This window comes from Doryrhamphus excisus, linkage group LG13 (assembly GCF_037039965.1).
Source record: "Doryrhamphus excisus strain RoL-2023G ecotype Guam linkage group LG13, RoL_Dexc_Guam_v1.1, whole genome shotgun sequence".
NCBI lineage: Eukaryota > Metazoa > Chordata > Actinopteri > Syngnathiformes > Syngnathidae > Doryrhamphus > Doryrhamphus excisus.
In genome coordinates this window covers 13,443,901-13,458,444 of record NC_136369.1, presented here as the reverse complement: position 1 = coordinate 13,458,444, position 14,544 = coordinate 13,443,901, and the positions used below count along the sequence as shown (strand labels likewise).

At 45.1% G+C, this 14,544-nt stretch overlaps 1 protein-coding gene across 1 annotated transcript; it reads left to right on the top strand.

The window, feature by feature from the left end:
- Window positions 1–219: 219 nt before the first annotated feature.
- LOC131139441 (delta-like protein D) lies at window positions 220–7,309 on the top strand. Its single transcript, XM_058089073.2, has 12 exons — window positions 220–627; window positions 755–1,057; window positions 1,668–1,728; window positions 2,097–2,354; window positions 3,452–3,512; window positions 3,622–3,752; window positions 3,829–3,998; window positions 4,090–4,306; window positions 4,419–4,598; window positions 4,681–5,419; window positions 5,513–5,750; window positions 5,858–7,309. Exons 1-12 carry the CDS (start codon window positions 574–576, stop codon window positions 5,861–5,863), a joined length of 2,418 nt encoding a protein of 805 aa, XP_057945056.2. The 5' UTR covers window positions 220–573; the 3' UTR covers window positions 5,864–7,309.
- The last annotated feature ends 7,235 nt before the right edge of the window (window positions 7,310–14,544 follow it).

Below are 14,544 nucleotides of genomic sequence, written 5' to 3'. Positions count from 1 at the left end.
AGAGAAAAGAGAGGAGGGGGTGGGCTTAAAAAAAAGTTGTGTGCCCCCCCCACACACACACACTTGTGTGTGCGTGTGGTGGCTCCGGGGCGGACTTGTGGTGGTGGAGGGAGGAGAAGAAGAGGCGCAGAGGGGCTTATTTGCATCTTATTACCCTGCGCGTACTCCTGTGGTATAAAAGCTTGCGCAGGACTGGAGAGCCATCAGACACACGCACAGTTAACCCGAGAGAGACCACAAAAGACTTTTGAAACCTGTTTTGTGTGTGTGTGGAACCAGCATTTTATCATTAAGCAAGTGTGAAAAACAAGAAGGACGCCCAGCTGCTTTTTTACGCAAGACTATTTGGAATTATTTCCTACGAGGATTTCCTCCGAGGATCATTATTTTGAGGATTATTTTTAATTTTTTAAAAAAACTAACAAAATCGTATGGAAAAGTAGAAGCGAGCCACAAGGAAAAGTGACAGTTCTGACCCAAAGGACAACATACAACTTTCTCCATGATTGTTTGAGTTGGGCTGCAGCAACCTGTGGAGCTTTCAGCGCTTAAATTGAAGGGGCTGTCAACACAATGGGACGCCTGTGCCTGCCCTTGGTTGTCACTCTCTCCCTTTTCACCTGCCAGGTAATGTGTCACAAATATTAATACGCATTCACTGCGCTTTTACGCACCGATTTGGTGTCATTTTTTTAAGTTCTAACGTTCTAAAAACTGAATTCAATGATTTAATATTTGTGCTACAATTTTTTAGGTTTTGTGCTCGGGGGTGTTTGAGTTGAAACTGCAGGAGTTTCTCAACAAGAAAGGGGTAACGGGGAACGTCAACTGTTGCCCCGGCGGCTCGGCTCATCAGCCGGGCCACCAGCAGTGCGAGTGCAAGACTTTCTTCCGGATCTGTCTGAAGCATTACCAGGCCAACGTGTCCCCCGAACCCCCCTGCACCTACGGCGGAGCAGTGACCCCCGTACTGGGCTCCAACTCCTTCCAGGTGCCGGAGACCAACGCGGACACCTTCACCAACCCAGTGCGTTTCAATTTCGGCTTCACATGGCCGGTGAGTCCCTCACGTCGAATTCTCCATCCGCAGGCAGTATATAAATATATTTCCTGGTGACGTATACACCCCATTTATTAAAAAAAAAAACCCGTTTATATTTATATGGTTTAATTAAATCGGAACATATTTACTCCAAAGGGCGCACAGCGCAGATGCTCCCAAAATTATGAGGGTCTTTGTCAGGAGTGTGTGAGAAGGTCTATTGTAGTAGAGTGTGTATGTTTGTGGGATAGGGGCATAGGGGGTTGGGGGGGTATTGAGGGGGTGTCGGTGGAAGAGGAGGGGGTGTTTTCACCAAACGCCTCTCTCCTCCGACCAGGCGTGGTGGGAAATTTAACATCCCCCGAGTTGGCACATCATTGGCAGCGCAGCGTGAAATTCCGCCTCGTTTGCTTCGCTGCGGTGCGCAAGTGAGACACTAGCATGGTCATGAAAGGGCACCAGGTATAGTGAGCCTTATTAGGGCCCTAATCAAGATAGGCAATGCCGCTGTTAAGTTTATGGGAGGCCTCCCCAATAACCCCCCCCCCCCTTTTCCTTCTGCATGCAGCTCTGCAGGCCCGGCAGCTGTTGACTCTGCTTGTCTCTCCTTTTTTTTCTCCCCTAGGGGACATTTTCACTGATCATTGAAGCTCTGCACACAGACTCCCTGGACGACCTGGCAACAGGTGGGTGGCAGCAGTGTAACTCGAAGACAGCAGCAGGCTAATAGTGGCATTGTTTTTCCTCTTTAGTGTCACATTTTAGCAAAGAATATCACCGCTCTGATGTCGTTTTGTGCTAATGGTGGGTAATTTGCGGTCATCTTACACTAAAGTCAATGTGCTGCATAGGTGAGACAAACATGAAGAAGATGCAAGATAAAGGCCCACTTTGTGCAGGTGTCACCTGCATGTGTTATCTTATCACGGCACTAATGACGACTAACCGCCCACGAGTGTGATAAAAAAGAAGTGGCTGGTTGGGAGATATAGCAGATTTAGCTAGTTTTATATTATTTAAAAAAATAATGTATTCCTGTGTTTTACCTTTGCAGACAACCCAGAGCGTCTTATCAGCCGTATCACCACTCAGCGTCACCTGACCGTCGGAGAGGAATGGTCCAAAGACATGCAGACAGCTGGCAGGACAGAGCTACGTTACTCCTACCGCTTCCTGTGTGATGAGCACTACTACGGCGAGGGCTGCTCTGTGTTCTGTCGGCCCAGAGATGACGCCTTCGGACACTTCACCTGTGGAGAGCGTGGCGAGATCATTTGCAACTCTGGCTGGAAGGGACAGTACTGCACTGAGCGTAAGTCTCTAAATGGGGGGGACATCGCTATTCATCTTCTCAGAAGTTAATATAGAAATCGCCAAAGCTTATGTAGATAATGCCTCAAAGCCCGACCAATGATAATAGCTTCAACTGGCATCCAGTCGTTAGTCGTTTAAAAAGTTAGCTTCCCCCAACAGTCACTTGGCTGTCGCTACTGTTCAGGGAGCCCACCCCTCACCCCCCACCAACCCCTCCCGCAGAATGCAGGGCCCGTGTGCAACAGGCGTCAGTTAGTTATCCCCAAGCACCAGAGGCCTCCATTCTAATGAGCCGCAGTGGCTCCTCAGTAATTCACACGCCGCGTGCCTTCCATTAGACCACTGGGGCCTCCTTGCCCCCAAACCTCCTCCCCGATTGGCCAAGTGGGGGTCCTGCATTGTTGTGGCCCGGGCCCATGATTGGCCAAGCAGGGCTGTGTATTGTTGTGCAGGGGGCAGCTGCTCGGTGTGAGGAGACAATGGAGCAGCTGTCTGGTGGTTAGCTACACACAGACCAGCTGGCCCTGGGGGAGAGGTGGTGGTGGTGGTGGTGGGTGTGGGGGAGAGGAGCGATGGGAGGAGGAAAACAGGGATGCTGAAGGAGAGAGGAAGAGAAATAGGACAGAACGATGGAAGAGAATGGGATGAGAGATGGGCGGTGGAGGTGTGGAGTTGGAGGGGGAAAGTGTGAGAAAAGGGACTTCAGAGCCACAGTCAAGGGGGAGAAAGGCGGCTTTGTGTGGGATGCTTTTGTGTTGGAGAGCAACCATGTTAGAGAGGGGTTTGTTGGCTGCTTCCCCCTCCTTTGGAGTCCAAAGCGGCTATAGTTGCTAAGTCCTGAAGGTAAACAGTCCAGCAAATTGTGTGGTCTTTATCAGAAATGACCTCTGTGCTTTTAACTGCTTTCGCCATTTGACTCTTTTGCGTTGCGGCAGCTGTGTTTTATAGATGTCTTATCAGTGGCTAAAAGTACAAAATGAAAGACTGAGAGACAGGTGGGCAGGTAAAGGAAATGGCAGGAGGGAAGAACAATCAAATAGATAAGGAGGTGACATTGTGCTTTACTGACCTTTTTGTTTTTCCATCTCTTTGCAGCAATCTGTCTTCCTGGCTGCGATGAAGATCATGGCTTCTGTGAGAAACCCGGAGAGTGCAAGTAAGCTGATAAATGAATGACACTTGAATGAATTTCGGAGAAAACTCCCCTTTTGGTGAGTCTGCCCCGGCTTTGTTACTGACAGCATTTGATTTATAATGGTTCTCAGGTGTCGTGTTGGATTCAGCGGGCGTTACTGCGATGACTGTATTCGTTACCCGGGATGCCTCCATGGTACCTGCCAACAACCCTGGCAGTGTAACTGCCAGGAGGGATGGGGCGGTCTCTTCTGCAACCAGGGTGAGTCGTGCAGATTTTTGGCCTGCTAAAATAGAAGTCAGAGATGTGTATTTAATATAATCTGTCCTCGTTTCAGATCTCAACTACTGCACACACCACAAGCCTTGCCTCAACGGCGCCACCTGTACCAACACTGGCCAGGGCAGCTACACTTGCTCCTGTCCACCTGGTTATACGGGTGCCAGCTGCGAGATCCAGGTCAATGAATGTTCCGGAAGTCCCTGTCGCAATGGTGGCAGTTGCTCTGTAAGTACCAATCAAAAATAAATGCTGAAAGAGGTTCTCTTAAACAAGAGTGGAAGTCATCAATGTTTACATTCCCTCTAATGTACCGTAGGACCATGATGGTGGGTATAAGTGTACCTGCCCACCTGGTTTCTATGGCAACAACTGTGAGCTGAGTGCCACGAGCTGTGCGGATGGGCCTTGCTTCCATGACGGTCGCTGTGTTGACAACCCTGAGGGGGGCTACTTCTGCCAATGCCCCATGGGGTACGCTGGATTCAACTGCGAGAAAAAAATTGACCACTGCTCGTCCAATCCTTGTTTGAACGGTAGGTGCTCCTCCTAGTTGTCAGTTAGTGTGACATCGCCAACCACATAAACAATGCCGTGAGGAATACCGCTGATTTTAACACAAATGGCTTCCTTCTTTTACCCGTGCAGGTGCAGAATGTGTGGACCTGGTGAATTCATACCTCTGTCAGTGTCCTGAAGGGTTTTCTGGTTCCATTTGTGAGGACATCAGCAGCAGCAGCGTCTCCGGACATTGTCTGTTGTTTCCTTGTCAGAACGGCGGGACGTGTCAGGAGGCTGCAAATGGCTACACTTGCACCTGCCCTCCAGGTATGAGCATGTCTTGATATTGACTACCTTGAGTTAGATTTTATATCCGTGACCAGACTCCTAAAAGAGACTTCTTTTGCAGGATATACCGGCAAAAACTGCAGCTCTCCCATCTCCCGCTGTGCTCACAATCCCTGCCACAATGGCGCCACTTGCCACGAACGCAGCAGCCGCTATGTGTGCGCTTGTGTACCAGGCTACGGTGGACACAACTGCCAGTTCCTCTTACCAGAGGTCCCCAAAGGTCAACCAGTGGTGGATGGACCGGACAGACGGTATTCCTCCCTGGAAAGCGAAATTCTTGACGATGCCGACGATGATGACAGCGGATTCCCGTGGACAGCCGTGTGCGCCGGCGTCTTTCTCGTTCTGGTGATTCTCATCAGTTGCTCTGTGCTGGTGGTCTACATACGTGTCAAACTGCAAGAGCGACACAGTCACCGTGGCGACAGCGTCCATAGCGACAGCCACGAGACAATGAACAACCTGACGACCACCAACAATTGTCTCCGAAGCGACAAGGAGCTGAGCGCCGCGATGACTACTTCTATCAAAAACACCAACAAAAAGGCGGATTACCATTCAGACCTAACCGGGTCGCTTGGTGGTCTGAGTGGGATCAGTGGGCTTAATGGACTCGGTGGATCGGAGAAGCACGGCTTTAAGACTCGCTACTCCAGCGTGGAGTACAACCTTGTCCATGAGCTGAGGCCTGAGGAGGCGTCGCTGGGCAAACAGGAGGAGCACGACGGGCCTGAGGTTAAATGTGAGATGCTGGATGAGTCTGATACCGAGGAAAGGCTCAGAAAAAGACAAAACAGGTAAATACTGTTCAAATACACTTTAAAATCCTACTCATTAAGGAGTTAAATACAATGGTCAATTCCTAATGTGCATTGTTCTCTGACCTGCAGTGAAGCCTCAGACGAAAAACAAGCAGAAGAGTCACCAAGCTGCAGCGAAACCAAGTGTCAATCAACCTATGACCTGAATCAACACGGCGCCAGTGATCTTAAATACCAATCAAGCTGTGATATTAAATACCAGTCAAGCTGTGACATCGAATACCAATGCGGTGCTGGTGCTGACAACAAGTACCAGTCTGTGTACGTCATGTTGGACCAGAAAGACGAGTGTTTAATCGCTACAGAGGTGAGACGCAGTTCCTCCAAACCAGGAAGACTACTGTTATGACATTATAAGCCCGTCTTGGTATGTTTTCACATGTTTTAAAACTCTGATCTTGATCTGTCTTGTAGGTATGATACTCATCTGGACCAGTTTCCCAGTGGTCCTTGCTAGCCCTGAGCAGTACAGCTCAGCTTGTCTCCGGGAGGTTTTACTCCTGCGGTTTGCTGCTGTTCCCTGGAATTTGGATTTTTGGAGCCAAGGTGCCCGTAAGGACAGTGCGAGTCGGTGAATAGTGGACATTGCTGACCTCAGACCAGGATGTGGCTCTCACCGTCACAGCACCTGAAGACATTGTGCAGACATTGTACAAACTTGAGTCAGTGTTGGACTAAGTGCCGCTGCAGTCTTTGCAAGAGCGCCGGACTGAAATATTGGCATCAAGGTGGATTCCATTCCTTGTCTCCTGACAAAAAGGGAGCATTGACGTGGATGTTGACATATGAAATTGTAGTACCTTGGAGTACTGATTGAATGAACATAGTAGTACCATTGGAGTACTGAGACCTTATGTGTTGTAGTGCTATTATGTGCTATGGTTATTAAAGTACAAAGCTGTCATAAATGACATTGTATGTACTGTGCCGGGCTGCAGAGGAGAGTGTGTAGTCATGGTAATGGTGGGCCAACTACTCATCTTTATCTCTGCAGCATCGACGGACTGTGTCGGCTGAGCTGGTTCTCAGCGGAACTGACAGAACTGAAAAACTCCAGTAGTGACTGCAAATCGATCCAACATGGATCCTGTTGGGCCATACTGGCCCCCGAAGGTGTGGATACACGTTAGTGACTTGAGAAACATTCATTATTGCAGAATTTCCAAGCAAAAAGTCACTGAAAGTAATACCAGTACAACAATCACGATCATCATTTCAAGTTGTTTGTCCCGACCTCTGATGTTGTCGTGTCTTTGTCAAGCTATGAAGGAGTTGTCCCAACTGCCAAGACCTCATTGCACTATGGAGGTGTGCGTGTGCGTGCGTGTCTGAGCGCAGACAAGGTGGACTGACACCCGTGTCTTCCACTGTTAGTCAATCATCATTTAGCCGCCATTTCCTTGCCTGCCCATCTGTGGTTAGCATCATACGATTCATGTTTTTAATGTTATTTTTTATTATTGAAACAAAGATGTTCTTTTAATTTAATTATGTTATTTGTGTTCCAATTTGGTGTGATATTTTGTGTTATAATTTAAGTTTTGGATTGTTTTTTATTTTTATTTGACAGATAATGTATGTATGTATGTATGTATGTATGTATGTATGTATGTATGTATGTATGTATGTATGTATGTATGTATGTATGTATGTATGTATGTATGTATGTATGTATGTATGTATGTATGTATGTATGTGTTAGGCACTTGAGACCACTGTGACTGTGTTGTATTTAAGAGAGAAGTCGTATGTACAGAGCCTGTCATTTTTATTACTGGAAAACAGCGCAATATTTTTCCAAAATAAAAGAGGAAATATTAGTACATCTGTTGTTGGAATGTTTGTCAACACGGCACATGGGTGCTGTTATTCATTTTAATATAGGTAATATAGAGTAAAATGTTAAAACAAATATATGAAGAGGAGAGGCTGCACGGCGGCCTAGTGGTTAGTGCGCAGACCTCACAGCTAGGAGACCAGGGTTCAATTCCACCCTTGGCCATCTTTGTGTGGAGTTTGCTTGCCCGTGCATGCGTGGGTTTTCTCCGGATACTCCGGTTTCCTCCCACATTCCAAAAACATGCCTCCAAATTGTCCATAGGTATGAGTGTGAGTGTGAATGGTTGTTTGTCTATATGTGCCCTGTGATTGGCTGGCGACCAGTCCAGGGTGTACCCCACCTCTCGCCCGAAGACAGCTGGGATAGGCTCCAGCACCCCCGCGACCCTCGTGAGGAAAAAGCAGTAGAAAATGAATGAATGAATGAATGAATGAATGAAGAGGAGATTCAAGTAGACCAATTTGTTGTTGCCAAGTGATAGGACCGTGGTACTTGTGTGTGTGTTTGAGAGACACAGGGCAGAAGACTGTCTCCTTGTGGAACCACTAAATGAGACAAAGACACACCCCATAATCATAGACCAATTTGCAAAACCAGAGCCATCTCTTTGTGTGTTTGCATGTGTGTCTGATTGTGTGTGAATGTGAACTGTATGTGTGGGCATATGACACAGACATACAGTAGCTCTATGTTTCTATTAGTTATGTTTCTTGACAGGTTTGTCAATGAATGTTTTGTCCTAGTATGTCTGTGTGTGTGTGTGTATGGGAGGGTACATATGTGTGTGAGATCTTGTTTAAAGCAGGAGGATATTTATAGCTACAGAGGGAAACCACAGTCTGGATTTAGTCCTGGTTCTCCCAGCCTGACGATTGTGTGTGTGTGTGTGTGTGTGTATCAGTGCGTATGTGTGTCATTTGGTGACCACTGGGTGTGTTGAATTAGTCATCAAAGAAAATAATTTGACTTGAAGTCCCCCCAATACTCATATAGATGTGAATGAGAAGTTGGACAAAGCCTTTATTGGCAAATTGCACACTCATGTGGTTCGGGTCAGAAGTATTTGAATTTTTGAACTTTATACAACCCCAGTGGATTTGAAACAGAACAATCAACATATCATGAAGGTGTAGCCCTTTAACTTTAATTTAAGAGGTTTCACAGAAATATGAGCATCTACTATCGGACCAATAAATCTGATATCTCTACGCCTTTTCTGTGACGTGTGGCCTGTTGTTACTGCCCTTGAGCCCACTTGTAAACAAACATGGCGGCCCCACCGTTTCAGAAGAAGACCCATCCATCCATTTTTCTATGCCACTTATCCTTATTAGGGTCATGGGGTATGCTGGAGCCTATCCCAGCTGTCTTCAGGCGAGAGGTGGGGTACACCCTGGACTGGTCGCCAGCCAATCTCAGGGCACATATAGACAAACAACCATTCACACTCACATTCATACCTATGGACAATTTTGGAGTCGCCAATTAACTTAGCATGCATATGTTATGTGTACCCTGTGATTGGCTGGCGACCAGTCCAGCTTGTATCTTGCCTCTCGTCTGAGGTCAGCTGGGATAGGCTCCAGCATAACTACAAACCTAGTGAGGATAAGCAGCATAGAAAACGGATGGATAGAAATCTACAGGTACTGAAGGACAACCCTCATGTTTCATGATTTGAAGACAGCTCATCATTCACATGCTACGCGCCGACGCCATGTCATGAGTCTGGGAGGAAGTATACCCGTAATGGAAACACGCTTAAACACTTAAGTTCATCCACTTCATCACTAGGGGTGCAAAGGCCTAACTGGTACACTTAGAAAATAGCACGATTTTAGGATGGTTTTATTGAGAGCAACGTGTCATCCGGTGCTTTCAAATTAATCATTGAATCAACATTAATCATAGATTCGCTCTATAACAACCATTTTAAAAACTGCTTATGTTTGTGTGAAATTTCCCGACACACAAATACATTAGGGTGACACAATGATGTGACTCATGATGTCACATCATTCAAGCTACTCTCCACAGTGGGCCAGCGCTGCTAGGCAGGCTATAGCGGGATATGCGCCTCTCAAAGACTGCGACTGTGACCGCTCAAAAAGTATTTGCTTGTATTACACAAGCGGCGGGTGGTTGTTAGCACATACCATGCTAAGCTTTTTAACTTCACTTTTTTTTCACTACCACAATAGCTTTTTCGCTGAGTTGGAAAATCACAGGAGACAGGCTTAGGGTCCATCCTTTGTTGCCACTAGACCGTCCTGCCGCCCTGAACAGCCGTACACACACACGCATCCTCTCTCTGGTGTCAATAGTCACACAAAGCCCTGGTCACTGGATGCCATATGCTTATATGCCATATGCAGCACCCTTTGAACTTCTCTTGGACATATCCTCACTCATTCTGACCAAAATGCAAACTCAAGGCTTGTGGTGAATCTCAGTCGTGCTTCTATAAGACTTGAAATTTGGCAGGCCACCAATTACTGAGGTTGGCTACATACCGGGTAAACTATAGTACTGCATGTTACATGCCTATGCTTCTTCCAGCGATACTGTTATGTATAGCTGCATACAGACAAATGACATCACTTGAGACATAAAGCAACACCACTGAAATAAAATAATAGCTGTTGTGTGGATGCAGCAATGAAGAGCCACAGAATGTCTCTGATTTCTTGTCCATGTCACTACTTTACAACATTTGAACAACAATTCAAATTCTGCTTTTCATCCAAAACGAGCTCCCCCTGTCCCCGACCAGACATGGCACTAGAAGGTTGATGGATGGATGGCTTAATTTGAAAGCATTAATAGCTACAGCTTGTAGTCCTGTAGTCGATGCCGCCACACTGCTTTCGTCTTATCCACTTGCCTTTGCCTGTTTCCATATTTCAATAGGAAAGCAATGCGTGTGAATGAGAGGGACCCACGTGGAAGAGTGAGGTTACAAGAAGAAGAGATACAGAAGGTGGAGAATTTTAAGTACTTTGGGTGAACAGTCTAGAACAATGGAGATTGTGAAAAGGCGGTGAAGAAACGTGTGCATGCAGGATGGAACGGGTGGAGGAGTCAGTTTCAGCTAAAATGAAAGGAAAGGTATACCAAACTGTGGTGAGACCAGCCATGTTGTTTGGTCTAGAGACGGTGCCACTGGGGAAAAGACAGGAAGCAGAACTGGAGGTGGCAAAGATGAGGATGCTGAGGTTCTCATTGGGAGTGACCAGGATGGATAGGATCAGGAACGAGTACATCAGAGGGACATTACATGTTAGATGCCTTGGGGATAAAGTCAGAGAGGCCAGACTGAGATGGTTATGACATGTCCAGAGGAGGGATAGTGAATATATTGGTAGAAGGATGCTTCGTTTAGAGCTGCCAGGTAGGAGGCGTCAAAGAAGACCAAAGAGGAGCTTTATGGATGTAGTGAAGGAGGACATGAGGGAAGTTGGTGTGAGAGAGACAGATGGAGAAGATAGGTTTGGATGGAGGAGATTGATTCTGTGTGAGTGTGAATGGTTGTTTGTGATTGGCTGGTGACCAGTCCAGGGTGTACCACTCCTCTCGCCCGAAGACAGCTGGGATAGGCTCCAGCACTCCCTTTAACCCTTGTGAGGATAAGCGGTAGAAAATGAATGAATGAATTTGTAATCAGTCAAAAGCTGGCCGATTCATGCTAATGTTAATTTTTGCACATTTTTCACTAAAAACATTAAAAAATGAATCAAACTGTGTAAAGAAGAAATACATATTGGGTGAATGTTCTAGTGAAACCGCACTCCAGTTGACTGCTTGCTAGCTCTGCTGTCGACTAAAAGTGCCTAAGAGCAATGTTCCCTCGAAGCTGTGTGTGTGCGCAATTGCGCACTGCTTCCGCCCTGTGCGCGCACCGCAAATATGTCCCCTTTAAGTGCGGTGTCCCAAATAATCTTTCCCAACACATCAGCTCTGACATGCACAAACACACCACTAAAGAATCCAGGCCTTTTTCGAGTACTTTCATGTAGTTGAAACAGGGGTTACATCACTGAAAAATATATATATTGTATTGTATAAAACAATAACATAATACACAATGAAAAAAAAGAAATGAATTGTATGTATTTTTATACTGATTGGGTCCCATGTCATGGAATAATGTCTACTCGTGTAATCTCCTATCTTCTGACTTTTTGTGCATTTCCTGTTTGCCTTTGGGTCATCACAATCTCTCTACTCTTTCCTATTTTATTAGCATCACAATTTGTCACCAGGTCAAATCCCCATGCAGAGCATCAATGACTCCAGATTTTTGGTGCTAAATCTTGTGGGAAAACATAGATGTTTCTCTCAGCCATGCTCCATTGTTGCATGTGAACAAACCAAGTGACCACAGCGGCCCGAGTCGCACAATGACAGACAGCTTATTCAGCGACTTCATCTGTCGCCGTTCCCCAGGGACTCGACTCTGATCTTTTCCCAGAGCTCCATCTCTCTTGTTGACTTACTGATCCTGGATCTGCCCCTCCTCCTCTGCTTTTTTTTTTGCCCACTCTATCTCGGTGGATATCTGCAGAATATAACTACCGATTGCGTTTTGTCCAATGCTACACAATCAGAATCTCAACTGTCTGGTAGGCTCATTGTAAACAAAACACCATTTCTCACTTCTCCTTGTTTTTGTTTTCTTCTTTTTTTTGTTGTTTTGTTTATTGTCATCTCTCCCTGGGGGATTAAAGTGGTTGTAAAGACGGAGCCATTCCATCAGAGACACCAGCTCCCATCAGCGCCTTCTGGTCATTACTGGTGCATCGTGGGAACAGCTTGGTGGGGGACAATGATTGGTTAGAACAATAAGGCTGCACAAGGCAACACAAAGGGCACGCCCACTGCATGATGGGAAAGAGCAGCGAAGGAAGCAGATGTTGCCACAGAGGACACACAGGAGGGGAGAGAGAGAGAGACAGCAGATGTCTCTCTCTATCTCTTCATCTTTACAGTTTGTCTTTTTATGTTTTAGTGAGCAGCAGGTGAGTAGAGGCTCTTACCTGTCTTGTGATGTAAGGCGTTCCACTTTCTCGATTCAGGCCTGTAAGATGTGCTCTTGAAACCACGGACGACCGGTGGATCTTATGACAGGGCCATATCTGAACAAATATGTCAATAATGTTAGGAAACATGCATGTATTCATACAATGTGAAATTCCAACACTTGACTGAGACTAACAATAGTTACTTAAACTAACTGACTTGCCAGAACACTTCTAACAAGTAAAATTGTTATTTTATCTTTAATACTTCTATTTATTTATTAAATTCTTGGCCATTAATATAACAAAATATGACTTGTGACACCTACTATTTTTTTCAATGACTAGGACAGTTAAATTATAAGTATATGTAGGCAACACTTAAATGAACGTCATAGTACTTAATCAGGTTTTCTGTGATGAAGAGTCCCTACAAGTCCATAACATTATGATGTCACAGTCAAATTGACCCTTGAACTTCAGGATACAAAATGCTATCCCTCTCATCGTCATACTTTATTAGATATTAATGCAAAATGTGGTCATAATCAGTGTATGAATTTCTCCGTTACTGCCAAAAACATGTTTTTTGGCGAAACCACAGTGGCTTTGACCTTTGCACTTTGACCACCGGCCACAGCTCTTCCTCAAGTCTAAATGAACGTTTGTGTCACATCGAAAAAAAAGAGACCCCCTCGAGGCCCTCGTGGGTGGAGTCATGACAGAGCGGAGTGGCAAAGCTGTGACAAAAGTGGCTGGCCGATTTATGGCGATGGGGCTGAGGACGGAATAAATTTACTCTGTGAGACTATTTCCTTCATTCAACCTCCAATGCTGAGAAAATGTAAATTCTTCATCCTTACGTCTCATTGCTGGAGGCGAGTCTCCCGTACATATAATGAAGGTACAGTATATGAGCTAAGATATGCAGACAAACCTTCACCAATCTAGGGTAAGGATGAACAAGAAGAGATGCTGAATTGGTGGCCAACACTTCATTTGTGTACTTCATGGTCAGATATCCTAATTTTATCCATCTTGCTGCAGCTTAATTCATTCTTTCCGTGATTCACCATCTGCAGCATTTCTCTCTGTAATGTACTCAATGTGTTTTGTGCTTGATACTCTTCAATGTGCCCATTCAAGATGTCACAATCAACTAGACACCACATTCACATCATAAAAAACAGCACGGCAGCTGATGAGAACAAATCCCCCTGTGTTGTGCCATTAGGGAACAGTGGTCCCTTAGACTTTGAAAAAATAAAAGGGTTGCCCAGGTCGTATCTATTGAAAGAAGAGGTGTGGTCGTGACGGAGTAAAGTGTGCATTGGGATGTTTCTGTGATTAGATGTTTGCGTCTGTGTGTATGCTCTTTGTCTTCATCTTCAGTGTGGTGAGTATGTATGGGAATGGACTTAGGGTCTGACTCCTTGATTAATGGCCAGTGTGTGTATGTGTGAAAATGCTCCAGGTCCGGTTTCCATGCTAATGTTAGGCGGCAGATGGGAGAGAGGAGGCTGGAGCAACAATGAACAAACACACCACCAGCAGCCTTACTTACAGAGCCTTCTGTTGGGTGATTGCACTCAAATATTAAATTCCGTGACAAGTACCACAGTTTATGTACTCTTTTATAGGAATTATAAAAACATTCCGTTTATATTGTTTATTGCCTTGTATATACAAAAAATATATTTATTTGTGCTGCTATATTGTTTACCATTAGCTACACCTACAAAATCCAAGTCCAATACAATAACTGCATTTTTTATGCTCAATTTTGAGTAAAGTAGGACCAGTGGCATCTTCAAAATAATAATCAGTTCACAGTTCCACATGTCCAAAAGGAGTAGGAAGAAGCAAAGCTCATTAAATCCTACCCCTCCATCTGGTACTTTTACAATCAGTAATTGTTACATTTGTTCACTTCCTGCTTTCCTAATATGGTTTAAGGTTTTTTTGCTTTATTTTTTTATTTTGTTGTATTAATTTCACAGATGTTGTATTTAGCAGTGATGCAAATATTTTGTCCCTGTCATGCACTACAAGCAATCCAAAATGTACAATATGTGCAGGTCTAAAATGAATATGTTATAATTATTGTCACTCAGTCCCACGCATAAGAATCTAGGATAATATAACAAACGTATAATACAGTATATTATGTCTATATTAGTACAGTTGTCCCTTGTTACATGGCGTTTTAAACATCTCTCTCTTAATAGATGATCACTGTTTCA

What these genes read in the sequence shown, in the direction of transcription:
- LOC131139441 (XM_058089073.2), top strand. Translation starts at nt 574, where the DNA reads ATGGGACGCCTGTGCCTGCCCTTGGTTGTCACTCTCTCCCTTTTCACC. An exon ending in CCTGGACGACCTGGCAACAG is followed by an intron (nt 1,729 to 2,096) that starts GTGGGTGGCAGC and finishes TTACCTTTGCAG; the next exon opens with ACAACCCAGAGCGTCTTATC. An exon ending in GAGAAACCCGGAGAGTGCAA is followed by an intron (nt 3,513 to 3,621) that starts GTAAGCTGATAA and finishes AATGGTTCTCAG; the next exon opens with GTGTCGTGTTGGATTCAGCG.